Source organism: Rhincodon typus, chromosome 4, assembly GCF_021869965.1.
Source record: "Rhincodon typus isolate 14 chromosome 4, sRhiTyp1.1, whole genome shotgun sequence".
Lineage (NCBI taxonomy): Eukaryota > Metazoa > Chordata > Chondrichthyes > Orectolobiformes > Rhincodontidae > Rhincodon > Rhincodon typus.
Window position 1 is genome coordinate 89,621,014 of NC_063335.1, and position 15,961 is coordinate 89,636,974.

The 15,961-nt window shown below is 40.4% G+C and overlaps 1 protein-coding gene and 1 pseudogene across 3 annotated transcripts in view; both read right to left on the reverse strand.

Moving 5' to 3' along the window:
* Positions 1 to 15,961, reverse strand: part of nbeal2 (neurobeachin-like 2) — a 202,607-nt gene that overhangs the window by 52,355 nt on the left and 134,291 nt on the right. For all 3 annotated transcript variants that reach the window (XM_048595708.1, XM_020515436.2, XM_048595707.1), the window contains 7 exons: positions 14,731 to 14,890; positions 12,074 to 12,162; positions 8,233 to 8,961; positions 5,501 to 5,679; positions 4,676 to 4,835; positions 3,076 to 3,213; positions 493 to 795 (listed from right to left, as the gene is read on the reverse strand). In XM_048595708.1, the coding sequence (XP_048451665.1) occupies positions 493 to 795; positions 3,076 to 3,213; positions 4,676 to 4,835; positions 5,501 to 5,679; positions 8,233 to 8,961; positions 12,074 to 12,162; positions 14,731 to 14,890 (1,758 nt within the window). The remainder of the gene's footprint in view (positions 1 to 492; positions 796 to 3,075; positions 3,214 to 4,675; positions 4,836 to 5,500; positions 5,680 to 8,232; positions 8,962 to 12,073; positions 12,163 to 14,730; positions 14,891 to 15,961) is intronic.
* LOC125483049 lies at positions 7,872 to 7,980 on the reverse strand (annotated as a pseudogene).

Consider the following 15,961-nt stretch of genomic DNA (forward strand, 5'->3'; position numbering starts at 1 on the left):
GTAAAAGCGAGGATATCAGTCTAGTAAAGCAATGAATTGGGCAGAAAATAGTGTGATGGCAAGGACCAGAAAGTTGCCTGGGAAGACATGAGGAATGAACAGAAGAACAAGAGGAGAGACTAGTATGTGTATGCGTATGGAGTCTAGACTAATTTATTTTTCTTAAAGTAAGTAACCTTGGTGAAGTGTCAAGAAATGTGTCTAAAGTATCAAACAGGATAAAAGACAAGATAAATCAAGTAGAATTGTTCAGTTCACACTTAAGATCAGCTTTGAAAGGCATGGAAGTTGTAGAATAAAGACATGGCTGATGTCCATGAGCAGTCACACATTTTTGACATGTGAAAATTTATGTTAAAAGCAAAAGGAAAATGAGACGAGGGTAATTAACTTCTGCGATGACCATCTCACAAAGTCAGGCACATAAAATCATGCAATCCATGAAAAATATATAGACATATCACATTGCAGTTAGATGCATAAAACGCCCACCTGTTTTTCCAAGAAGAGTCTCCATTCAGAGGTGACACAGAAATGCTGGAAATCCTCAAAGAAAGTCGGGCTGCCATTGGTGGGTGGCAGAGATGGCAGTTGGTACTGAAGCTCAAGCAACTGGTAACACTGGTCCATCAGAGTGCGGACAATGGGCATCAGGTAAGAGAAGATCTCAGTCTTACACCTGATGGATCTCGTAAGGGGAACATCCAGCTTTCCCAGCAGAAAGCAGGCCTCCTCCTTCCGAATTGGCATGGTCTGGAGGAGGCTGTGAAGCTTCACACAGGCCACTGCACACACCTGAAGGGAGTTGAAGAATGAAAAACTAAATACATTGACAGCATCCTAAACAGACAAAACATTTTCCTATGTGGGTAACAATTTATTGAGCATTAAATAGTAGTGGAAGCTTAAGATATATTTAGAATTTATCTTTTATGGGCAAGATGGCACTATAAGGACAAAGGTTTTGTATGGCTAACTGTTAATTCTCATCATGGCCAAAGCTAGATAGACTTGAGTTCTTCTATGTGTTAAATGAAGATGTATCTTGTTTATCAAAAAGTGTCATCATTATCTTGTATGTATATTTGAGCTCAGACAAAGTGATGAGAGCAAAGCTAATTGTCCTAAATTATTTCTTGAATTTTTTAACAGCTTTTTCTTCGTTTAAAAGTCTGATCAACTTATCTGACTACCTTCAAAGATTTGTTTACTTCCATTCATTCATGAGATGTGGGTGTCGTTGGCTTGGCCAGCATTCACTACCCCTTCCTAATATCTCCTTTGAGAAGATGATGGCAAACTGTCACATTGAACTGCTGCACTTTATTTAATGCTTAATAGGAATTCTACTTGTGGATGAATTCCCCCTCTTGTTGATGCCCTTGCCATCTGCTGCAGACCTAGTCCTGCAGCTATGTCCTTAAAGACTCAATCAGCTCAGACTACAGTGTTGCTTCAGCTGTGCAGTCCCTCTTGCTAGGTATTTAAGAGGGTAAATAAGGGTAACAACATCAGTGTGGATTTGGAGTCACGTGTAGGTCGGACCAGGTGAGGACACCAAATTTCCCTGCCTATAGTGCATTAGTAAACCAGATTAATTTCATGACAATTGACAACTGTTTCTTGGTCATCATTAGACTTCTTTCATTCTAGATTTTACATTATTGAATTCCACCATGGTGGGAATTCAACACAGGTGTCTAGAGCATTAGCTGGGTCTCCAGATTATTAGTCTAATGAGAAAACCACTATGCCTGTGAACCCTCTGGTCTCTCTATTACTGCATGTCCTTCAAATTTGTTTAATACTGCTTCCCTTCATTCTTCATCCCAAAATGAATCAGTCACTTGTATATTAAGAATTCAAGTTTTGGACTGACCCACAAGTGGAAATATATCCTTAATTTCAACAATTTTCAACCCTGTTATATTTTTCAAGATTTTATTAGGTCAATTCTTACTTAATCCTGTTTTGGAGAGAAAGGAGCTCTAAAATGCTTGATCTTTTGACAGTTGAGACTTTCAGTCTGATATTTTATTTATAAACCTTTTTGCCCGTTTTCTATCCCATATACACTTTTGTGAGACGAAGTTTAGATCTGTAGTATAGTCTCACCAAGTCTGTAGAAATGAAGTGATGCATTTGGAAAGGAAGAATGTGGAGAGGCAGCATATTTTAGAAACAATGTTAAGACTTTGAATGGGTGCAGAGGATATTTACAACAGCAATACTAGAGACAAATGCCATGGAGACTGGAAATCTGGAAGGAAAACAGAAAATGCTGGAAATACGTGGCAGGCTTGGCAGCATCGGCAAAAGGAAAAACAATTAGTGTTTCAGATCAATCTCTTTCATCAGAATTTTGCTTGACTAGCTGAGTATTTCCAACATTTTCTGTCTTTATGTTTATTGCATATATTGTATGAGGGATATCATTTTTGTGGAGAGACGAGAAAAGCTGCAATTGCACTCCCGAGAATGCAGAAGATTCAGGTGAGATTTAATGATGAGATGTTTGGATAGAATTAATTAATGAGGAGAAAGTGTTTCCACTTGATTGGTAATCAGGGCACAGAGATTTGCGGTAATCAGCAAAGGAACCAGAGAGATGATGAGGAGCCTTTTCTCATTAAGCAAGATATGAAAATTTGTAAAGTATTATCTGAAAAATGGTGTAAACAAATTCAAAAGTAATTTTCAAATAGGAATTAGATATATATTTGAAGAGGAAAAATCAGGGCTGAGGTTGTTAAATGAGACTTCAAAACATCCAGCACAGACACGACCAGTTGAATTACTTTTTTCTTTGCTGTATGAATCTTTGATTCCCCAGTCCGCAGAATGTCTCCAGTTTAAAGTTCTCATCTTGTGTCCATCTCAACAGAGGCATTCACATCATGGCTGAATGACATCAGAAGGGAAGTCAAAGACAACTACTCCTGGTGCTAGAAAATGCATTTAGAATGTTCCAAAGGGTCAAGGAGATGAGGTAGGCAAAGAAATTATGAGAGGTAGGACTTGTCTGGGACTGAAACCCCAGTTATGCTGTTATTCACAAGTAAAATATTTACAAACCTGAACATCTTCCTGTACAATATAGCCCAGGATAATTCTGAGGCCAATCTGAGCCATTTCCTTCAAATCAGATGTCTCATTGTCCGAGTGATACCAAACAGCTAGCTTATCCAATAAGTTAATCACACCTTCAAGAATCTGAAAACAGGAAGGTCATAAATGAATTATTATTTTAACTGTCATGATGCCAGCTGATGTTATTACTGGACAAATCTGACCCCAGACTGGAATCTACCTTGATAGAACATTTCTTTTTATTTAATGATGTGATCTTTCATGGAAATACAAACATGCAATGTTATTTATCTGACTCTAAAACTGAAGCTTATCATGCAAAAGAAAGAGATAAAATCGTATAAATCAAGCTACTTAGGTACAACACAAATTGAAAAATTTTGAAACACAGCAAATGTGCAATGTTCCATTTGTCCCAACAGCATCCCTTTACAGTATTCAAACACCAGAGCAAATTCCCTTCTCAATCACATCTATAGAATTGACTTAACTGTTGCTTTCTGTTCCTGGTCTTGAGAGTCTGATAGCCTCTCCCTTGAGTATCCACACAACTGAGCATACATTTTTTCAGTTTCACATAATCCCTTATGAGTTCTAACCAAAGACTTCTGCTCTGAAATTTTCACACTAAAAACTCTGCACTGAGATAACCTACATCCTAACTGATTTTTATTATCTCCTTTCTTCAACTAGAACTGTTTTATAATGTCTAAATTCAACTAAGACTCCTATAAACCAAAACCAAAGTCTTTGCAATCTATGAGAGTTTCCCCAAGCCAAAAAAAACCTCTGATCCTTCTAGCTGAAAAACAAGCTGATACGCATCAATATTTACTCTGGTCACTTGTAAAACTGTCCCAATACAAACAAATTCTGTTGACCACTCCAGGAAGTCTCTCTCTCATGCTGTCTTGTGGAAAAAAAAAATCTATGACTCCCTAAGTTACCTATCAAAATCCCTCATATACACAGACTAATGTCACTAGTTCAAAATCAACACTCTATAAGAAAAGATATTTAAATAGATACACAAATCACACACCTTAAATCACAGTACACAAACACAACAATTCACATGCTACCATTCCTCGACTACAATGTACACAGTTGTACAGGATTATTTTGAATGACAGAGGCATTACAGACTATTTTACAGGAAGAGTGAGACAGCACTGATGAGGAAGAGGAATCAAGGCTATATTCAGAACTGTGCTAGTTTTTAAAATATATTTATACCCATGATGAAGGCATCATGGCAGAGTTTGAATACTTTCCATCACCAACTGAATGGTGTTGGGCCTTATTGATGTGCTACAGACTATAAGTTGTGAATCCTACAATTACATATATTTCTAGGATATTGAAACAGTAATGATAATTATTACATTTCAAATAACATTTCATATAGCCATTCTGAGTTGACTTATCAAAGCTAGTAATGGAACCTGGCGCATTTTGTTCTGTCAGGTATAATAACTCCATTATACAATGTCCTTACCCATCCCTGCATTCCTCTTTCAGCTCAACATTCTAACTGTTGTCAGACTGACTCCATCCACCCACCCCACCCCTGCCCACTGATTACCTTTTCACTCCATAGCACTTGATTGTTTTGCCCTTCTGAGAAGAGAAAATCCTGGAGCAGTCGGAGCAGCTTTAGGATGTTTTGGATATGGCTTGTTAATGCAGTGCTTGCAGAGTCCTTAATGTCAGAGAATGCAGACTCCAACATCATTTCCAATAGGCTGTAATTTAATAAAAATCAATCCTATAACAAAATCAAAGCAACAGTTGTGCAAATTTGATGTTTGACTAATCATTCTGCCACTTTCTATCACTCATATTTCATGGAATTCCTTTTCACTTTGAAGCTGCTTTAAACACAAAAAAAGCTCAATTTCAATCTGGGTAAATAAATGGGTTTGGAGAGTAAAAATTGAGCCGGCAGTGTCACTCTTGGCTCAGTGGGTTCTACTCTCACATCGTTATTGTACGAAAACTCATTTTTTCCAGTACGCTGGTCAGAATTCATCCCTCAATCAACATTACTGGCAGATGACCGGGCCATTATTCCATTATTGTTTGTTGGACTTGCTATTTGCAAACAGGCTGCAGTGTTTGCCCACATAACCAGAGTGACTTCACGGCAAAAATACTTGATTAGGCTGCAGAGTACTTTGGGACTTACTAAAACTATGCAAGTTGCTATATAAATGCAACCTTGTTCTTTGTCTTTATCACCTGCTCATATATTGTTTAACAATCTCCACTGGGGAGAGGACAAGAAGCTTCATGCCAGAGTGTTAAACTGATTAGCTGTTTCACTTGACTAACGTAATTATTTCAACTTGTCACTGTCCTCTCTTTTTCTTCTTACATTTTATAGAATGTTTTATGATGTGACACTAACCTTCTTTTGATTTCATCAGGTGGGCGTACCAGCTCACAGGCTGTCCCAAGCTTGGTTAGGACAGAAAAGATCTGCCCTCGCTCCTTCCATGCTGCATCTTCAGAGCCCTCTACCCCTCTCCATATTACAGAGAAGATGATATTTGTTAGCAAGTTGCAAAGTTCCTCTTCTGGTGTTTGCTAGAAAATATAAACACATGGCTGAAATCATTTTGTCATCAAGAAGCCTTCAGATACGTTCTCTGAATATTTCTTGAATGTTTAAATGGAAGTATTCAGACATTGGGCTTTGGCTAGGGACTCATATCGTGCTCATTTATGTATGAACAGATTGAATCTATGGTGAATTTGAGGAGGTGTGCAAAATGTTTACCTATGTCTCTAATTAAAAGACTGTAAATGTATAAAGACTTTGTCTTCAGTTCTATCCATTACTGCCCGCATGATTGTGACAATGCATGCACTATTATAACATGCGGATATTGTACCGGTGCCTTGGATGTTCAGAAACTCCAAACAGCTTCACAGAAGTAAAGTCAAAAACAGACATTGGGTCAAAAAAGAACAGACTTCAAGAAAAATGATTCAAATTTTGGTCAAAGAGATGAGGAGGGGGGGAATGATGAGACGATTCCAGAGTGAAAGACTAGAGGTAAAGGAAGAACTGGGTGATGGTGGAAAGTGGCAGAGGTGTTGGTGATCGTTGGTCTGGATAAAGTTACAAAACTGGGAAGGGTGAAAACATGAAGCAACCGATAACAGGGATGAAATCCTGGAGACTCAGAGCCTACATAGGTCATTAAAGTCAGAGTTGATTGTTAAATGGCACTAAGGGAATATGAGGAAAGAAAAGAAAGTGTCTCGGGTGATCTGAAATTTTTAAATGATAGCACAAGGTTAGCTGGGCAAAAAGAGTTCTGTAATTGTAAATTCAGGGAGTATGAAAACATAGGTGAGGGTTTCAGCAGCAGGGTTTAGTAGGAGAGACAGCAGCCAATTTTATGGAGGGACAATTCTTTGAGATAGAATCATAGATTCCCTACAGTATGGAAAGACGCCTTTCAGCCTATCAAGTTTGTGCCAACCCTCCGAAAAGCATCCTACCCAAAGCCAGCCTCTACCTTATCCGGGGAACCCTGCATTTACCATGACTAAACCACTTAACCTGCACATCCCTGGACACTATGGATAATTTAGCATGGACAATCCACCTAACCTGCACATCTTTGGACTGTGGGAGCAAACTGGATCACCCAGAGGAAACTCATGTAGACACAGGGAGAATGTACAAATGCCACACAGTCGCCCAAGGGTGGAATTGAATCCAGGTTCCTGGTGTTGTGAGACAGCAATACTAACGACTGAGCTACCATGCCGCCCAAGATGAAGAGTAAATGGGCTTCCGTTTCCTTCTTAACTGAAGAAGGAAATTTACCTAAAGCAGTCTCTCAGATCTTGCATTAGCTGACAAATACATAATGACCAGATTTGAAATTTGAGTGTTGTGTGAAGGTTTGATCATCAGACATCCTCTCAATGGACAAAAATAAACATAACAATGGGAGCTTGGTGGTTTGCATGTGAAATGTGAGCTATTGTTGATAAAGACATCTTCATGGAAGTAATTGAAAGGACCTACAGTGATGACCAGAAGGATTGTAGCCAATGTATACATTTGTGCTGCTACCTCATTGATCTGAGTGTTATGCTCAGCTACTTTAGAAAGTGAAATGTACATGGATGTTGGGTGAGAACAAGATTGACCTCAACTTCAATGTTCCTCTAGTCCAGGTTGAACACCAACATTTGTGGATGATCTGATGGTGAGAGCTGAAGGACCAGGTTGTTCTGGGCTCCAGTCTGAGATGGTCTTCAGGAGATGAGGTAAGGATTTTAAGGGTAACAACAAACAAATTATTTCAAGGCACATGAGTCAAAACAGTTCAAACTTTGCTTTAAAATTATCTTGAAATCAATCTCACTTAAAATGAACCTGGAACATGTTCAAGACTATTAAAAGAAGACTTCATAAAATTATTAAAGTTCAGTGTTAAATTCATAGAATCCCTAAAGTGAGCAAACAAGCCATTTAGCCCAACAAGTCCACATGAACTCTGAGTAGCATCCTGCCCAGAATCACCAGCCCCACCCCGACCATCCCATCCCTGTAACCCTGCATTTCCCATGGCTAATCCACCTAGCCTGCACATCTTTGGACTGTGGGAGGAAACCAGAGCACCCGGTGGAAACCCACGCAGACACGGGGAGAATGTGCAAACTCCACACAGACAATCGCTTGAGGCTGGAATCGAACCCAGGTCCCTGGTGCTGTGAGGCAGCAGTGCTAACCACTGAGGCACCGTGCCGCCCAAAGCCTAATGCACTAGGTATTCCCAGGCGGTCACCCTTCCAAGTACTAACCAGGCCTGAGTCTGCTTAGCTTCCAAGATCAGACGTTTTCAGACAAGTATGGCTGTAGGCAATGTTATTTCAATTTTCTTACGTGCTGTCATTTCTTTCCACAAGCTTCTAAAATATTTTGTTTCAGACCAGATTTTTAAGGAGACAAAGATGATTAATCACAAGTGAAAGCCTTCAAACCTTGGCTAAGAACGTTAGTATTCATTTAATATGCATTATGCCCCTTTAAGACTAACATATCCTTTATGAGATGTAGTGTCTAGACTGAAAGCAATGTGTAGAAAATTATGAAACTACAGAAAGTTTCAATACCTGTGGGTTGCTGGTATTAGAAGCATCATCACTGGGGAGATTCTCTTGGTAGCTAGAGTCATCCAGAACATTGGAGAGACTGGAGCTTTTCCACGTGCGAATCCCTGGAAAGGGTTTGAAATTCTCAAGAGGAGATGGTGTTTCTGATGTGCTGACTGGAGTTAAATTTCCACTCTCCACCGTGGTATAGGAACTAGTACTTCCCATTTCTGTTCCCAAGTCAAAGGAAGGGTGTGCGAAAGGCGAGAGAGGCTGGTAGAAAGCATCTTCAGAAGTATCAGAAGGGATGGCTTCACCTGAGCCTGGGATGTCTATTGTATTGGTTGAAGAATTACTCGTGTGGTCCAAGGAATCAAAAGACTTCACTAAAGAATCATAGGGCTGCATCTCACTGGAGGGGAAAAGAGCAAGCATGGAATGGTCAGGCTGTCCTTTCGAAAAGCCTTCATTCAAATCTATACTGAAAGGGAGAAAGACCTCAGAGTCCTGGAAGTCTGATTGGCTATTCATGCGATTGATCAACTCTTTGCCTTGCTCTTGGATGAAGTCCTGGCTCTGATCTGAATTCCTAAGTAAGTCAATGGAGTAGTTAGTCAATGAACTTGATAGACTGGCCTCTCGAGATTCATATGATTCTTTTACGTAGAGTTTGGTAAAATTGTCCTGCCATCCAGCCTGTTTTGCCAACTGACGAACAATGTCTTGCTGAGAGTAAATCAGATGGAACAGCTAAAAGAAAATTGATAGTTTAGAACAGAAATAAGTAGATAGCAAAGATCTGTTTAGAAAAAAAAAGGCTAATCAGTCCTACAAATCCTTTCAGAAGGAATCATGTAAAAAGTCACCATGAACCTCCAATTTCACATTTCCCATCACTGAAATTAACCACTTATTCAGGAACACCTGTTCCTTCAAATTAACGAAAAATACTGCAGAAGCTAGAAATCTGAAATAAAAACAAAGTGCTGGATGGACTCAGCAGGTCTGGCAGCATCTGTGAAGGGAGAAACAGGGTTCATGTTTCCAGTCGTTTAACTGAGTCATATTGGTCTCATTACATTGAGTCTTTCTCTTTCCAAAAATGCTGCCAGACCCGACTTTCGCCAGCATTTTTCTTTTTATTACAGCAGCTCCCTTCCCTATCTTCCTTGAAAGAAAATTCAAATAATACTATAATGTCCCTCTGACCCTCAAGTTGCACTCTCAAATCATATCAATTTAGTTCCTTGTTCTGCAGTTGTCAATTAACCTCAAGTTAACTCCTTCTATTGAAATGTCTTCCAGCTCCACTGATCTATGGTAGTTAAGTAATGAGGAAACTGTTGTCTTTTAATCCCTATCATTGGTAACAGCAGTGAACTTTACCCGCCTACCTTTGAGGCCAATGATCATTTGAAGATGGGGTTGTGTACTGATATGATATAGAGAAAGCAGCCCAAATGTTGTCAATCCATTACGATTGTGATCACCAACTTATGCTGCCTGCTGGTTCACCAACATTTCTATTCAAGAATTACATTCTTCCATACAAACCAACCTTAGCTTTGCTCATCCCATCTCAACACTGCAATCTTAAAATTATAAAATTATACAGCACAGGAAGAAGAATAAAACTCAATGACTTGTACTAACATTTGAAAGAGTTATTCAAATAGACCATTCCCTACTATTTCCCCACAATCTGGCAAATTTTCCCTTTTCAAGTATTTATTCTTTACCTGTTTGAAAGTTATTGCATTATTGAATCTGACTCCATCACTTTTAGTTATCTACAAAATAGCATTAACACACATGCACTTAAAGCCCAGTTTAATTTGCTATGTACTTCCTTATCTGCCCCTTCTTATTTCTGGAGTACAATTTATTCTAACACAGTTGGATGCTCCCAGTCCTCTGAACATGAAAAAATGAATTAGGAAAAGGAGGATGACACTTGGGCCCTTTTGAGCCTGCTCCACCATCAATAAGATCATGACTGATCTGTTTGTGGCCTCAAGTCCACATTCCCACCAAACTTCAATAATCTTTGGCTCTGCTGTTAGTCAAGAGTTTATCCATGCCTGCCTCTCAAATTTTCAGCAATTCTGCCTCTACTGCTCTCTGGAGAAGTGAGTTCTAATGACTCCCTAACCTCTCAGAGAGGAAAAATATTACCATCACCTCTGTATCAAATTTGTGACTCCTTATTTTTAAAACTGTGCCATATGGTTCTAGTCCCTCCCATGAAGTATACATTCTTTCACCATCTACCCTGTCAAGTCCCCTCAGGTATTTATCTGTTTCAATAAGATCATCTTGCATTCTGCTAAATTCTAATTGATACAGGCCTAATGTGTCCATCCTGTGATAACTGCCCTCCTTGTCAAGGTGTTAGTTGAGTAAACCTTACCTGAACTGTCTCTTATGCATTTATAATACATTTCTTGAATAAGGAGACCAAAAGCGTACACAGTATTCCAGATGTAGTTTCAACAATACCCTTGACGATCAACAGAACATCCTTACCTTTATATTTAATTCCCTCTTGCAATAAACCACAATATTCCATTTGCCTTTCCAATCACTTCTATGATTCCTATAACAGCACATCAAAGTCCGTCTGCACCATCAAGTTCTGCAATCTCTATCCATTTAAGTTGTATGTTGCTTTGCTATTCTCCCTGCCAAATTACCCGATAGAAAGTGAACACGCAACTTCCCAAATTGTGTTCAATACCCAATAGGTAGATCAGTATCCTTCAGGCCCTATCCAGGCTCTGTGGTTATGTCTTAATGTCTGTTACAGAGGTCAAGCAGGGAATTTAAGATAATTAGGGATAGGCAATAAAAGTCAACCTTGTCAGCTTCACTCAAATAATAAGACCAAGGCCAATAAATATTTCACATTGCTATTTTAACCTTGTCTAATTGCTTCATTAAAGCTGAACTGTATTTTGAGAATTAACAAATAAAATACCCACTGAACAATCACTGCAGACCCAATAATTCCCCATAATTTCTTAATTGCAAAGTTTTGGCCAGTCAAAGTTGACTTGCCAACAACTAGCCTACTTTTGCCCAGTAGAACAAAATTATTGTGAGATAGTAAGAACTGCTGATGCTGGGGTCAGAGATATCATCAGATGCTGCCTGGCCTGCTATGTTCCTCCAGTTCCACACAAAGTTAATCCGATGCTTGAAATTTGGCATTCTTGCATTTGTTGAGTATTAGATGAAAGGCTTCAGGAACTTGCTTCTTTTTCCAGCTATATTCAAAATATTATTTATAATTAATAATGCATCCTTCCCAATCCCCTAACAAATTCCACCCAACTTTTTACAATTTTCTCCTCAAGGCAGCCACTCATCCAGGACTGTGCTTCCCTTGTTGACAATCATGAGAGACAGGGAAGCTTGACCCTTCCTAGACTCTGTTCGGTTAATGATCTTTAAGAGATGATTCTCCTTGGGATAGTGCCAGGAAGGTTAGATCTGGAAATTCTAGTTCAAGAAAATGCAATAAGTCAGAGTCACTATGCCTGATTACTGTCCTATGACTCCTATTGGAATGGCACATGAGGCAATTTAGTGCCAGAGCAGATGTACTGTCTTCAATTTCACGTTTTTAAGATGGTGAGGTTTGGACAATCAATTTGCTATAACCACTATCACCTATACAGAAGTAAACATGGACATACATACTAAGTGTAACAACCATTTATATGTAAAAATACAAATGTGTATAACATTACTGTCTATGTAACAGGCTGTATATGTCAGCCATATGTATAACCAATTATAAGCTTTAACATTCCATGTGAAGCTCTACAGTAATCACGGACGTTGCTTGATGTCCACTTGCCTTTCGACAGACGTCCAGCCGCACAGTTAGATCTGCTTTGTGAGATAAATAAACTACAGCAATCAGGTCCTTGTAATTTGGAACAGGATCTTAAAAGAGAAAAGTGAGGCCATCATTAAGAAGAGAGAAAAGGATAACCAGCCATCTTTAACAGTGCAAATCATCTTCTGATGAAGCATTAAACCAAGTCTGCCCTTCCAGGTTAATGTAATGTAAAAGATCCCTACAGCAGTAACTGAAGAGAAGCAGGGAAGTTCTGCCTGTACTGCTGAATAACATTTACCCCCACACAGCATTACTGAAAACAGACCATTTCCCATCACTGTTTGTTCACAAATTTCTTCTATTAAAAGAGTGAATCTACTTTGGGAGCTATTTTACTGTCAATATAGTTCTTAATCATATACTTTTAACATTTCAAACACATTGAAAATGATCTGATCAATCTCCATTGCAGAAGGCAATACAAACCAAACTTATGTAAGCTGTCCTCAATTACTTCACTAACCACTGGTATGTTTTGATGAATCTGGGAAATAGATGCAATTGGAGATTTGGCAAAAAATTACCACCTTCAAGCGATGTTAGGCAAATATAAAAGGAAAATAAATAACATTTGGGCTTGGGCTGATAAGTGTAAAGGAATATTTAATCATACAAGTGACAGGCAATGACTATTTCCGATAAGTGAGAATCGAGCATTCTCTCTTTGATGCTTAACGATATTAACATTCCTGCATTCCCCACTTTCAACATAATGGGAATCATCATTAACCAGAAACTGTACTGGACTCGCCATATAAATACTGTGGTTGTAAGAGCACATCAGAGGTAAGGAAATCTGTGAAGTCTAAGTCACCTCTTGTCTCCCCTATATCTGTACACTATCTACAACAATGCCATGCAATTCTCTCCAATTGCCTGGTAGTGTGCAGCTCCAACAACACTGAAAAAATACGCTCGACTGCATCTCTTGCGTTTCCCGCACCTCTGCCCTGACATTCCCTCACCCCAACAAAAAAAGACAGAATCCGCTTTGTCCTCACATATCACCCCACTAACCTCCGTATTCAACGTATTATTCTCCGCCACTTCCACGACCTGCAATCCAACCCCACAACCAAAGAGACATTTCTCTCCCCACCTCTATCTACCTCTCATAGGGACCGCGCTCTCCACAACTCCTTCATCTGCTCTACGCTCCCCACTAACCCCACCACCCCTGGCACCTTTCCCTGCAACCACAGGAAGTGCTACATCTGCCCCTACATCTCCCCCCACACCTCCATCCAAGGCACCAAACAAACCCTTCACATCAGAGGTTCACCTGCACATCTGCTAACGTGGTCTATTGCATCCGCTGCTCCCGATGTGGCGGCCTCTACATCGTTGAGACTAAGTGGAGGCTCGGAGACCACTTTGTAGAGCACCTGCACTCTGTTCACAACAAACGACAACACCTTCCGGTCGCGAACCATTTTAACTCCCCCTCCCACACCCTGGGCAACATGTCCATCCTGGGCCTCCTCCAGTGTCACAACGACACCACCCAGATACTGGAGGAGCAGCGCCTCGTGTTCCGCCTCGGAAGCCTACAGCCCGATGGTCTCAATGTGGACTTCACCAGTTTCAAAATCTGCCCACCCCCCGGCCTCATCCCATGACCAACCTTCCCTCTCATCCCCGTCTCCTTGACCTGACACAACCTGTCCATCTTCTCTCGCACCTATCCGTTCTTCCCGCCTCACTGACCAGTCCCCACCACTCCCTACCTGCACTCACCTATCACCATCCCACCTACCTTCCCCAGCCCTACCCATCCTCTCTCGATTTATTTTGGAGCTCCCTTCCACCTCCCCCATTTCTGAAGAATGGTCCTATCCCGAAACATCAACTTCCCTGCTCCTCTGATGCTGCCTGGCCTACTGTGCTCCTCCAGCTCCACACGGTGTTATCTCTGACTCCAGCATCGGCAGTTCTTACTATCACTGAAAAAGCTTAACACCATCCACGACAAAGCTGCTTGTTTAACTGGCATCCATCCAAATCCTTCAACCTTCACTCCCTCCACCACCAACACTCAGTATCTATGGTGTGCACCATCCAGTGCAGCAACTCACCAAGACTCAATTGCCATTGCCTTCTGAACTCTTGACCTTTGCCACCGAGAAGGACAAAGGCAAATTTCCCTCCAAGCTTCTTCCAACCCGACCATGGACAACATTGCTGTTCCTTCACCATCCCTGGATTAAAACCTTGAAACTTCTAAACATCACTGTGGGTGCATTTTGCTCCTCTGGACTGCAGTGGTACAAGTAGGCAGCGCATTACCACCCTATCAAGGGCAATTAGGGATAGAAACCTAGAAAATAGGGGCAAGAATAGGCCATCTGGCCCATCATCATGATTATGGCTGATCATCAAACTCAATAACCTGCTCCTGTTTTTCCCCATGCCTTTGGATCCTTTTTGTCCCAAGTGCTATATCCAACTCTTTGCTGAACTTGTACAATGTTTTGGCCTCAATTGCTTTCTGTGGTAACAAATTTCACAGGCTCACCACGGTCTGGGTGAGGAAATTTTTCATCTCAGTCCTAAATGCCTTACCCTGTATCCTTAGACTGTGACAGGGGCTTGAAGCAACATCAGGTACTTACCTGAGCACAGCACCTGCTCGGATAGGCACCGAATGAGTGACATGGAGGCAGGAAATTCATTCAGGAAGGAGGTCAGACCTTGATAGCCAATATCCTTCAGCTTCAGTCGAAGCTTGCATTTTTCGTGAACTTTGTCATACTTCAACATCTTGTACGTTAGCTAGCCATAAAAACAAAGCAGATAACAAATCTCTTCAAGTGCAAAGGAACTATTAAATATAAAGTAAGTGCTGTAAAACCTCAGTAGGTTTGGCAGCATCAATGAAGACAAAAACAAAGTTAACATTGTGAGACCAATTTGACTCTTGTTTGGAATTTTAAAATCAGGTTGCTATCTCAATTGCTAGTTTTGTGTTACTGTTCAAGATTAGGTTAAGCCCCCAATGTTTCAAATCAGCACAAACAATGTTACAAATCTAAGTTTTATGAGGTAATTAGGTTTAAGGACTAAATCTTATTGTATTTTTAAATGCAGGAGAAGTTGTTTCAGCAGGCCTAACAAGGAACCTGGTGGTAAGAGCAAAACACTGTGGGTACTTGAAATCTGAAACAAAAACAGAAATGTTGGAGAAACTCAGCAGCTCTGCAGCATCTGTGGAGAGAGAAAAACAAAATTAACATTTTGAATCTCCTTGCAGGATACTTGTCCCCTTCCAATTCAGATGCAACCCATCCTTCCTGTACAGGTCACTTCTACCCCAGAAGAATGAAAAATAGCCTCCCACAATGTAAACTAGGTAGTGTGTAATGGGAGGCTAATATAGAGCAAAACTCCTGCAAGACCAGCTATGATGGACTGGACACAGTGTCTAGATGGTTGAAAAGTGTCTCCACCACCAGGTCCTTTGCCTCAACTCAAATGGCTAGTGTTCCAGGGGAGGAAAAAGAAATGCTACAAAGTCACAAAGTAGCACTAACATTAATAACTGTGAAACATTTGCTTTAAATCATTCAAAGTGGCAACAACTTGCCCATTATGCTGCGCCATGTTTTGAACAACAGCATCTTAATGATGAAATAAAGAAGAAGGAAAGGAAAGAACAGGAAGCAAATCCTGCACTCTGGGTCCTACTACTTCATGGGTTGTCCTGCCCCATGTGCCCATAGATCTGCAGATTGAGAATCTGCCTGTTCCGTCACACAAAGACCCATAGCAGAAACTTGAGATCCTGAACAGACAGCGACTTGAATCAAGGGACAGTTGGCAACATTGTCTGTATGAGCTCAGGCT